The sequence below is a fragment of the Berghia stephanieae genome, chromosome 3, assembly GCF_034508935.2.
Source record: "Berghia stephanieae isolate SIO BIC M18660-M18661 chromosome 3, UCSD_Bste_1.3, whole genome shotgun sequence".
Lineage (NCBI taxonomy): Eukaryota > Metazoa > Mollusca > Gastropoda > Nudibranchia > Aeolidiidae > Berghia > Berghia stephanieae.
In genome coordinates this window covers 69,197,863-69,210,362 of record NC_088362.1, presented here as the reverse complement: position 1 = coordinate 69,210,362, position 12,500 = coordinate 69,197,863, and the positions used below count along the sequence as shown (strand labels likewise).

General features: G+C 35.7%; 1 protein-coding gene across 7 annotated transcripts in view; it reads right to left on the bottom strand.

Annotated features, from left to right (window-relative positions):
* Positions 1-3,829: 3,829 nt before the first annotated feature.
* LOC144968307 (uncharacterized) overlaps positions 3,830-12,500 on the bottom strand; it is a 113,221-nt gene continuing 104,550 nt past the window's right edge. For 5 of the 7 annotated variants that reach the window (XM_078906535.1, XM_078906537.1, XM_078906536.1 and 2 more), the window contains 2 exons: positions 9,199-9,459; positions 3,830-5,981 (listed from right to left, as the gene is read on the bottom strand). In XM_078906535.1, the coding sequence (XP_078762661.1) occupies positions 4,576-5,955 (1,380 nt within the window). In that variant the 5' untranslated portion in view covers positions 5,956-5,981; positions 9,199-9,459 and the 3' untranslated portion in view covers positions 3,830-4,575. Of the gene's footprint in view, positions 5,982-9,198; positions 9,460-11,744; positions 11,949-12,500 lie in introns of those variants that run through there. The other 2 variants (XM_078906540.1, XM_078906541.1) reach the window with 2 other exon arrangements.

Here is a 12,500-nt window from a genome sequence, read left to right as displayed (position 1 = left end):
GAGAACAGGGCAACAATGACGTCAATAGACAAAAGATAAATAAATAAATAAGGATAGATTATGTGAACGCTCTTGTAACTGAAGCAATAAAAGAAAAGCATTGTTGATTACCAGTGAGTTTAGAAATATGTTTAATCTAAGAGAATGATCTCAAAAGACTAAAGAAATGAACAAAGTTCAGAACTTCTAGTTGCGTTGAAAGGTGAATAAGTTCTTTACCGTCAATCGGGGTAACAGCCTCAAAGGGGAAACTCTGCCTCTGTAGATTTTGAACCTTTTAAGTAATCGTGTCGTAATGCAACGTATCTTTTAAGAGCTTTAAAAACATTTAGCTTTAAATGCTCTATGTAACTTTCAAAGTTATATATGATAATTCATTGTTAATTTGACAATTTACGATACATATCGCAGTTTCAATTTATTAAGTATCTAACACGCAAATTAGTGTCATAGTAAAGATTCTTAGTGTATTTTTTTCTATCAACAGTTGTTGGACATGTTCACTTTTATAATTAGAGAGTTTCAATTAACCAATGTGCAAAATGCAAATAATATCCAATGTCATGGTGCATAATTCATCGAAATCAAATATCATGTTCTTTATAAATGGCATTCTTAAAAACAGTAATGGAATTAGAATTTTTTGTCTCAACCTTTAGATTATTCGAAATTCCATGAATTAGGAAGTTTTTTTCCTTATAGCCAGCTTCGTTGTAATTACTTTCCGTTAAAAAGACTTGATTTCTTGTCAAATGAAAAAAGCTTCCATTTAAATATATATATTCTGATTGTTCCCAAGGCAGAAAAAAAAACACCCCAAAAAACAACGTATCTCCTTGAAGTAAAGATGGCCCTTTTAGGGTATTTAGAAATCCAGTGTGCTGTGACGTGTGTGTTGTGACTTGTAGATTGCCAAAGAAGGATCGATAAACCGAGAACGTGTTGGAAATGAAACACACGCGATCAGCATCAGCGATTGGAAGCACTGATAAGATGGAAGTAAAGAGAAATCGAATACATCATCATTTAATGCATTGTAGTGTTGTCATTTCTGCCATACAGTGACTGATTTTTTGTTTAAATTTTGGCCAGAGTTTTTTCTTTTTTAATTCACTTTAAATAACGACCGCTACAAATTATCAAGAAGTCTAAAATCAGAGACTTCAAATAAGTCTCATGTTTAAAAGTTGAGACTCATTTTTATCTTTCGGTTTCTGAAATAACCGATTTCTGGACAAAATTTTTTTTAAAAGCTTGTCAAACGGCACGGCAGATTTGTAAAGGCAGATTGGCTTGATGATAACAAATGGATTAAAAGATAAACAATAGTAAAAATAAAAAAGCAATAGTAATAATAATAAAACGCACATTTCAAGGATCACAAATGTTTGTATGAGTACGAGCACACTCAATTAATATGGCATTGGTACAACACGATTATAGTCATTACTCATGATTAGCATAATATCTTTATATCTCCCTTCTCTCTCTCTCTCTCTCTCTCTCTCTCTCTCTCTCTCTCTCTCTCTCTCTCTCTCTCTGCCTGACTGTCTATCGGTCATTTGTCCTTCCCCTAGAAACACACAGACAACTTATTTTTTCAACCCATAAATTCTCAGGACTCTAGTGCAATTTTATCGCGGAATTAATGCAATATGAAATAAGCGTAGACGTCTATGTTAAAGAAAACAGAAAGCAAGAATGGACTTACATTATTTGATATATTTTTATAATTCATTTACTTGTGCGACTAAATAGTCTTGTGGCATGACACTCGCCTAGTCGAATTCTTGAAAAAGGCTCTTTACTCACCTTCTCTAATTGTACTCGAGTGTAAAATGAGTAGCTGGCCGTTAACAGCGTTGTCTCTTTTGGAAAGATTTGTAATATCGCCTATGTTGAGTGTTGCTGTTGGCTAGGGACCCATTATGAAAATGACTTAAGCACGTTTAGTGGGTATTGCTCTATGTAAATGCTCGTAATTTTGTTTATATATATATATATATATATATTGAATCGTGTTTGATACAAATATGGTACGAAAAGTGCTCGACATGTAGTAATGGAGCGAATTATTATTTAAAATATTTACCACAATGTTTGGGGCAGTCTACATCAATGTTTCAGGCTTAATTTGCCATCTTCAGGACTGAGTTGTTTTGTTGACTGTTGTTGTTTCTTGAAGTGGTTCCGGTTTGAAGTTAATTAAGAGGAATTTGCGCCGATGGGGACACTTTCCGTAGATCTCACTTTTCATGTTGAGTGTGGCTTCATGAGGTTGTTTGATTATAGTATATTTTTCTTCCAGGCATAAGCTACATTGTTTTGATGTTGGTGTGTAGCTTATGCCTGGAAGAAAAATATACTATAATCAAACAACCTCATGAAGCCACACTCAACATGAAAAGTGAGATCTACGGAAAGTGTCCCCATCGGCGCAAATTCCTCTTAATTAACTTCAAACCGGAACCACTTCAAGAAACAACAACAGTCAACAAAACAACTCAGTCCTGAAGATGGCAAATTAAGCCTGAAACATTGATGTAGACTGCCCCAAACATTGTGGTAAATATTTTAAATAATATATATATATATATATATATATATATATATATATATATATATATATATATATCATGTTCATTTATTCACTTTTTATTTATCTATTTGTTTATTTGTTTATGCTTAACACATTTAGTTTGAACGAATTGGGAAATTTAACTTCCAAGAGTTACGAAGTCTTGTGAACTCAAAGATATTTACTTTTATTTTACATCCCAGTAATCTCACAAATTGCAAACAATATAAAATTATCTAATAATACAAACTTGTGACCAATCGTTTGGACATGGTATTATATCAACCGATCAGCCGAATTGAATTTTTTTTTTATCTGAAATTATATATAATAAATAACAACGATTATATTCAGAATGAATGTCGATTCTTAAAATGCTTAAAACTCAAAATGTCAATATTTTGATGATTTTAAAACTAATATTAAATCCAATTTTTGATGTCTGATTCGGCCTAACATAGCACCAGCTTGAGGTGAACGGTCACATAAAATGCACATGGCGATATTTTTGGATTTACAGCATATAAGACGTTCTTGGTGAGTGTAAATCATGAGGCGGTCTGTAAATTTGATATTCAATGTGAAAAGGAAAAAAAAAAAATAATAAACTGGGGGTCCGTTCTCGGGCAAGGATGCTAGTTGCAGATAATGCGGTTAAAAATGCAGAGGCGGCTCCAAATGAAGAAGTGTTCATTGTCCTCACATGACGGAGATTGTGGTCATTGACCTGTAGATATTATTGATTCTACCTCATTATCTAAATCAAGACGATGGTTGTTACCCAATGCTTATTGTTTAAGTGCTTCAAATGAAATTAATTTATGTCAAGGGATATGATGGGGTGTGAGTGCGCCAAAACATACGGTATTTCCCGGAATAATGCATACCGTGAAGTACACGTTCTCTGATAAGCGACATTAGTACTAGGCTGAAACAACCATCCATGTTTTCAATATCCCTCACTACTTATGGATACATGATTCCAGTGACATCAATATTTTACCAATGGTTATACGGCATCTCCCAATTCCCTTGTGACCATAGGGATTGACAGCAAGCCCACTAACATCTGTTAATTGGTAAAAGCGTGAAATGCTGAGACATTTATTGTAGATCTCAATGCTACTATTAATAGCTATGATGACCAATTAGATACCGTTGTTCTTCTTGTGACGAAATCAAGATCATCAAGCGATTTTAATGATAAATTCATCCTGTAACACCACTTCAAGTAAGTCAGACTTGATGATGTTATCATTCAGCCCTCTCTCTCTCTCTCTCTCTCTCTCTCTCTCTCTCTCTCTCTCTCTCTCTCTCTCTCTCTCTCTCTCTCTCTCTCTCTCTCTCTCTCTCTCTCTCTCTCTCTCTCTTTCACTGCTTCTACCCCTCTCCCTTCTCACTCTCTCTGCCCTTCTACTCTTTCTCCACTTTTCTTATGTTCTCTCTTCATTCCTCTCTCACACTTGGCGATTTAGTACCGAGATGTCAGCTAATCAACACCTTAATAATAAATGATAGCTTACGATATTTGCAAAGGAAAGTTGGTCCAAAATAAGAAGAAAGAAAAAACTACTCAATAAACATAGACAAACTATATAGATTGCTTCGAACAAATAAGCAACTGAATTAAATTCCACATGTCTGTTATCAGTAATATCCTTTCCCTTATAGTTATCTCATAAATAGACAGCTTTACATAATCAGACGAATACGTGTCATTAAATATTTTGTTTATATTACGCCACCCGGGGGCCAATGTATATAAAATCTCCAGTGTTATGACGCCGCTGAACAACGCGTTCGCGACTGAACCACATTCGATCGAAATACACAATCATTGGAATCTTCAATAAACTCAAAACACATTGGCCAAGAATACAAAGTGTGTTTTGGCCTGAATAAAAATGTCAGTCAAACATGACCTGTTTAGCACCGTCGTCGAATTTCAATCCAAATCAAGTTTTTATATTAATGATAATGATGGACAAACTGATTTCTTATGTTTCGGATGGAGAAGTTGAGTATTCCGACAGTTCTGAGCTTTGACTCCGGCTACGAAGCATAGCTTGTGATAGTTCAGCTCCGCTAGGCGGCGGCGGGAACAATGAAGACGGCGGAAGCCCCATAACGTTCCTCTCTAATTTGGTCACATGAACAAAACAACAAGGCTGAGAGATGTCAATTTTTCTCGGAGGTTTGTATTTCGGCTTCTTCTCTTTCTTTTTCTTCTTCTTCTTTTTGTCATTGTTAAGATTGTCGTCAGGGTTCGGCAGCAAGGACCTAATAGCATCTGAGAATTCTGACGCAGCATTTGCCTCATCAAAACTAAAACCGACGAGGCGACTTGGATCTGTAGAAAGTGACAAGGTGTGGAAATTTGAATGTGGCGTTTCGTAACGTGTTTTGATGTTGAGTTCGTCTTCCCATAAACTGAACCCTGTCCCCTTTTCCGCCAGAATTATATTTAGTTTTCGAGTTCTTAAGTGTTCTCCTGTGTTGAGCACCAAAACAGGAATTCCAGTTTTAATAAAATCCCAATCGTCCATGGACATTTCTGTGGGGTTAGGAGTCTTTATCGGGCTTTCCCCATTCACAGAACCAACTTGACCTACAGACATTCTGTCGGCGGTTTTAGCTGCCGATAAATACATGTTGGCAAGAGATTGGCAGACTCGAACATCTGTCTTCTGACTACGATAGAACATATCCACTTGCTGAATATCTGTTTCTGTAGCACCTTCGTGGACGGGGACGATTGTGGGCGGTGCGGAACCGGAACTTGTTGCACTGGGAGCGGAAGTGGTTGCGTCGGAGATGTCCGAGGACGCATCCGAAAAGGCTGACACGGAACCAGTGCCGTGACTTTTTTTGATGTGTCCTATGACAGAGTCAACATTGTCTGCGAGTGTCAGGTGAGTCTTGGTCAAATTATTGGTGATCGTGTCAACCTCTTGGCCGCTATTATTGTTATTGACATTGTTGTTATTGTTGTGGATTGTCGTATCCTGTGTGGGCGGAAGGATATTTTCTGGGGAGGCGTATTTAGACTGAAGTTTGCGTGCTGCCTCCTCCTCTTGGGCCTGCTGTGAAATAATTTCGGATTTCTCTGAAATTTGCTGTTGGCAAATCATCTGTTGCTGTTCTGATTGTTGGGGTGGTGGAGGAAGTGGAAGGTCGCTGTCTGACTGGTTATGTATTAAATCCTGCTGCCCACCGTTGTATTCGTATTCAAGTAGCTCCGGTGGTGGTGCGGGCAGCGGGTCGTCTGACGTGTCAAGGGATTGTTGATTGTTGAGTGTAGCATTGACTCGACTGCTCGTCGTTCTTTGTAATACTGGTAGGGAAATGTCGGAGGCTTTCAATGCTTGGGCAGCCATTTTGATTACGAGGTATTGGAGGACACCTAAGATAAAAATAAAAAAAGATTTGAAAAGTAAAATCGAAACGATATATCATTTTTAAAAGAAATAAAATACAACCACGATATAAGGAAAGACTTTTCTTCAATTTAAATGGATTTGTTCATTTTGAAAAACTTTCATTTCAAAATATCACAGCGGTAAATCTTTCATTTGTGATACATTGTTAGACCTGATGTGATCTGACCAGAAAGTGGAGTTGAATCTCAAAAGAAAAACATCTATCTATCAAATTTCGAATTTCAATTTCGTGCAGGTGAATTTTAAAACATTTTTTAAAACCCACGTGAAAGTCGGATCTGCCCATGACGAATTCATGCCTTGATTGTGTATTCAATCAAAGTCCATAAACCCATCGTTATGATATCAATTAGAAAGAAAGAGTGGGGAAGGTGTGAAGAGACTTGTTATGAAAGAATACGGTTGAACAAGACGTCAACGTGATTTATCACTTTCTTGATCTACGTATTAATCTATTTCAATATTGGACTATTTATTATGTGCTAAGCGGCACGATTTCCTAGACGGGGTGATGCATGTATGAAAACGTCTCGAAGACGTTCCTTTTGACGATTTATCACGGGCACACACCCATTTCCTGTTAGGGAACGAATAATAATAATAATAATAATAAATAATAATAATAATAATAATAATAATAATAATAATAATAATAATAATAATAATAATAATAATAATAAATAATAATAATATAATTAGAATAATAATGTGATTATTACTTTCATTATCCTTTTGCGTTATAAATATCATCATCATCATCATCATCATCATCATCATCATCATCATCTCATTCATATCATTGATATATATTATTATTATTATTATTATTATTATTATTATTATTATTATTATTATTATTATTATTATTATTATTATTATTATTATTATTATTATTATTAAATAAAAATTAGGCGTTCACATGGATCAGTCTGTATGTCAATAAGAAAAAGAAATGAAAGTAGAACAACGAAATAAATAAACAACTGACAAAATAACATAGTGAATACAAAATTTAACGGACATAAAGAAATGTATTTTAAAGAAAAAACAAGAACGACAAAATTAAACCCAAAAAGTCCACCAAGTGGATTCATTTCATGAGGTTAGGTGCAAACAGGTCATAGATGTTTGGACTCCCCGAATGCCCGACCAAATGAAACAAGCTTATGAATAATTCCGTCTATCCATTGGATCGATGGCAAGTTGAATGGATGGCCTAATGTCATAGATTGATATTGTTTTGGTTCGGGGATATCCGCGTACAAGCAACTTTCTTAAAAGGCAAATTGTAATAAGGTCAACAAAGTCAAGACTTGATAGTGGTCCTGTTTTAGAGTTATTTTTTGTCCTTCTTTCTTTATTGTTATTTTTTCTCTTTATTATTTCCCTTATTTTACTTCTTCTTCCTTCTCTATCATTATAAATTCTCTGATGATGTCAGAAAAAAACAACAACAAAAAACAAACAAACGTTTTTAATCAACATTGCAGGACTGACCAGCATGGTGAAAATGGAAGAATTTAGTTTTCATTTGTAAGAGAATGACACTAAGAGAAGGATTCGGATGTGCCAATAAAGTTTTGCCTATTTGTTTGAAAACTGATTACAATTTGAAAAAAAAAAGTCATGATCTCAATGACCGGTTTTCCCGCGCTAGAGCCTGATCTCATATCGTATTGTTACAAGTGCGTTATAATTTACTTAAAACATATCATATGTATAATATGGGTTTTTGCAGATAAAAACACAATTCCTTTTACACTGAGTGAGACACGTTTACCGATAAATGGTCTTTATAGACAAAATATACAGTCTACCAACGCACAATAAAGATCTGATCCACGACTTTGTTTCCTTTGAAATCGGATAAAGACAATTTCTATTTAAAGTAAAAAGAAATTACGACCTCGAAGTCTTGATTTAAAGCGGACTGCAATAAAAGAGGAACAGATCTAAAACATTAACACGCACATGGAACAATGACATGGATAGCCTTTGATACGTGTTTCCTCAAATCCCTTATATAGATTGTTGTGTTGACGTCATGCCACGGTTTAATGTTTTTTTGTTTTGTTTTTCTCTCTTTATTCTCTTTCTTTTTTTCGCCCAAATAGGTGACCAAAGTTCTCATTACATACGATCCAACAAATTAATTTATAATTACATTTATAAAACGAAAACAATGTTTTATGTGTGTACGCTATGTACACTACAATATAATATAAGGTCCAGAAAAAGTGTGGAGCGGGCATTTGTATCAATAATGATGAGAAAAATAGGGTCTGGAGAAGTGTCAGATGAAAACAGAGAATAAAAAATCACGGGGTCAATGCCAAACTCAGGATCCAATTGACACGACACCCTCCGCCTGGCCGGGGGAGAGAGGACAACCGACTGAGCTATCCAGCCACACTGTGATGTGGACGTTTCGGGTTTCCCCATTGTAAACAAAACATGATGAATGAGACACAAAAGCTTAAGACTAAAGACGAATGTGAGAGATGAGAGAATGGCGCTGTTAAGGCGAATAAAGAAAACAATGATAGGACTGAAAATAGAGAACTCCAGAGTAAGGAAACGTTAGTAAAGCAGATTACCTTGCCTACGCGTTTGATTGTTGATTGCAACCAACGTGTACAAAAAATGTGGGTTACTAAATAGTGTCCTTTACACCAATGTTAAATCGAGCCCATAATTGCGTTCGGATGTCAGACCTTCAAATAAGTGAACGTCGATTGCAACTATTTATCGTTTTAGTTTGTTAGTTTTTTAAAGATTTTTTTTTTCGTTTTATTGTTGGATCTTATTATTATCTTTTCTGTTGTTATTCTTTCTCTATCTCTTTTTATTTGTTTTCTTAATTCTCTCTTTTTTAAAAATACATTTTAATTTTTTTTGCCGACTGTAACCGAAACTCATATATCTATAACTATAACTCATTCTCATAATAAACTCAAATGAAAATCATTACTTGACTAAAAGCAGTGCGAAAATGGTGCTCAACAAAGGACTTAATGAAATAAAAATTTGGTTTCAGAATATGACCTCCAATTGCCAAATGAAGTATTGAGTATTGAACATTTAGTAATGAGCAAAGTGAGACTATAAAATGCTCTTTATAAAAGATGCAAAGATTTCAGTTAATAATATAGAACATAGATTGAGAGAGAATGTGCTTACTATGTTGTGCCTATCACCAATTTCCAATTTAACCCGTCAATCCACTTTGTTAGACTTCACATGGGCGCCCATTCCATCGAGATAGGCAATCGTCTCTCCTGACAAAAGAACTCTTTTATTCCTAGAAATCGATAATGGTCATGTGATGAATGCCGAGATGTCAATCCGACCTGATATAATAATACCGTAGGTACCAATGACGAAAATAGTAGATTTATGACAGTCTGGTGCAGTGACAGGCAAGTGACAATTTTAATGAACCTGGAAATAGACATAAAAATAAGCGTCTTAGAACAAAAAATATACATAAATAAATCACGAAATAAATGAATAAATAAATAAATAAATAAAAACATGGTTGCTGAATTTCAAGTCGTTAGTTGGCATTCTGAATTCTTTGACGATGAGAAATAAAGAGAGAAAACTGAGAGAAAAATATTGCGATGGATAGGAGTGAAACTCCGGACCACCTAAATGACATTTTCTACCATGTGGACTGATAACAGAGGATCACAATACTGCCGTATTTGGGACAGACAACTCGTCCTTCGAATATCGATGGTCCTTTTAATCGATCTATACGTGAAGGACATGTTGACTGGACAAATTTTTTTTTAAACGTGTTCATCGCATCCTCTCTCTCTCTCTCTCTCTCTCTCTCTCTCTCTCTCTCTCTCTCTCTCTCTCTCTCTCTCTCTCTCTCTCTCCCTCCCCTCCCTCTCTCTCTCTCTCTCTCTCTCTCTCTCTCTCTCTCTTCTCTTATCTGTCTCTCTCAAAGATGATTAGGCCTCGGGTTTGTCTCCTACCGAAAACGCGATTTTAAAATCCTCTGATGTCTTCTGGCACTTCTCTTATTCCCTCATTTCGCGAGTGCTATCAACACTCAAGACTATTGTTTATGACAATCGTAGCAAAAATGTATTCTGACTCTATCGTTAAGTTAAATAATAATAATAATAATAATAATAATAATAATATAATAATAATAATAATAATAATAATAATAATAATAATAATAATAATAATAATAATAATAATAATAATAATAATAATAATATAAGAAGAAGAAAGAAGAAGAAGAAGAAGAAGAAGAAGAAGAAGAAGAAGAAGAAGAAGAAGAAGAAGAAGAAGAAGAAGAAGAAGAAGAAGAAGAAGAAGAAGAGAAGAAGACAGAAGACGAATATATGACAGAGAGGATCTCTAAAATAAAAACTTAAAAGAAAAAAATAGAAGAGCTGAACAAACGAATGAGTGAACCCTCTCCTTTCTCATCATCATTTTAAAATTATATAATTAATCCGTCAGGTCTGTCCAATGGCTAGTCTGGCTAGTAATGACCAATTTCATATAGAAAATAATATCCGCACTTTGTTTTCCAGGAAAATTAAATAAGTTTCAATTTCCTGGAATTACTCGAGAGTTACATTGCAAAGTCATCCTCAACTTAATACGCATAAAGAAAATATTGAGGTGATTGTTCTTCCGCTTTGTTCTCAGATGTTTCACGACGCTTTTAGGTAATTTCTTTGAAGCCTCATGTTTGGGGCTTTTTCGAATTGATATGAGGGAAATATTTTCTGATTTAAATGAGAAAACATTGTATTTGCAATCTACACACTCACTGATGAGGCGACAATATGATGGCGACCTTTTAATATCAGGCAGCCGAATCCGTCGGATCGACAGTTTGTGAGTATTTATCACAATATTTTGACACTCTGCTAGGGCAGGAGGGGTAGAGAGAATCGTATTGTGACACCTGACTTTATCATGCATTTTTCCACAGGTCTTTGTTAAAATTGTAAAATATATTCAAGATCTGTGGGCTGATATTATCATGTAGGAAGTGTGTGCTATTGATAACTTTGGACGACACCCATTCTGCCGTCCTACTCTGGAAAAACCCATCTTTGAAAATTTGGCCAGAAAACGCGTCCTTCAAATATCGATCGATTTAAATGACTCTCATCTTGTCAAAAACTCTCAAACCTGGGACTTCGCATATATATGGGGTTTTTTTTTCATATTACGGCAGCAGTGGCTATGCCGAGGAAAATAAAACAGAACAGCATGAGGACAAACACATAAATTGAGCTTTAACTTGAGTTTTATATAGCTCAATATCCACTAAACGTGCTCAAAGTGCTTTACTAGGGGTCCCAGGCCAACAATTAACATTTAGGACGGGACATGACGCCTGTTAGGCGATATTACATTTTTTTTCGGACAGAGACAACTCTGTTAACGATCAGGTACTCATTTTACACCTGAGTACGGTGAGAGGATGTGAGTAAAGAGCCTTCTCCAAGGACTCAACTATGTGCCTAGCGAGGCTGGAACCCAGGACCTTCCGATCCGAAAGCGAGTGTCATACCACTAGACCACATAGCCGCACATAGCAGCATTTTTGTAGTTTACCTGTTTGTTTTGGAATTATCAGTTTCCACATCAATCTTCCCTTACCCTATTCACCCGCCCCCCCCCCCCCCCCCCCCCACCTTTCCTTCGTTACCATAATTCAAGGACAAAATGCAAACTAGCGTCACCTAATACCACCTTGGCGTCAAATAGGATTCACGTCACAGTCGTTGCCAGCATTGCCTGGGTTAATTTGCGGTGACAAGATCCCCTTTTGTTTCCCAGAACACATTTACATACAGACACTCTTCCACTAGAAGCTGATTACGTGATAAATCTTTTACAACGTGTCTACTTTTCACAAGATGAAAAACAAACTTGTCATTTGATCTCTGATAAATAAATGTAAAAACAAAAGAGACGTAAATTTGTAGATCATGGATTGTAAATTTAGTCAAAATTGTGACATTTAAAAAATTGAACAGAAAATTGGTTATTCTGACGCACACCCAGAGAGAGAGAGAGAGAGAGAGAGAGAGAGAGAGAGAGAGAGAGAGAGAGAGAGAGAGAGAGAGAGAGAGAGAGAGAGAGAGAGAGAGAGAGAGAGAGAGAAAGAAGATAATTTATCAAATAGAGTGGCTCAGAGAAGCCATTTCCTTTTGAACTAGACTGTTTGAATTCTTTTCGAGATAATGAATTTTCTTCAATGCTTTAAAAACAAACAAAAAAAAAACAAAAAAAAAACAAACAAACAAAACAAAAAAAAACCCTCTCGAGCCTCCGATTCAGTCCAACATTTCGCTATTTGGGATAAACAGTAAAACGGGACTCATACTGTAAATTAGGAGTAAAGTGTATCAAGTCCCTTCGGTGCTCTTGGGTGGGTCCATGAACTCGGAGTTTGCGCTGGTTTTGGTGACATCACAACAGACAGTGGATTGACT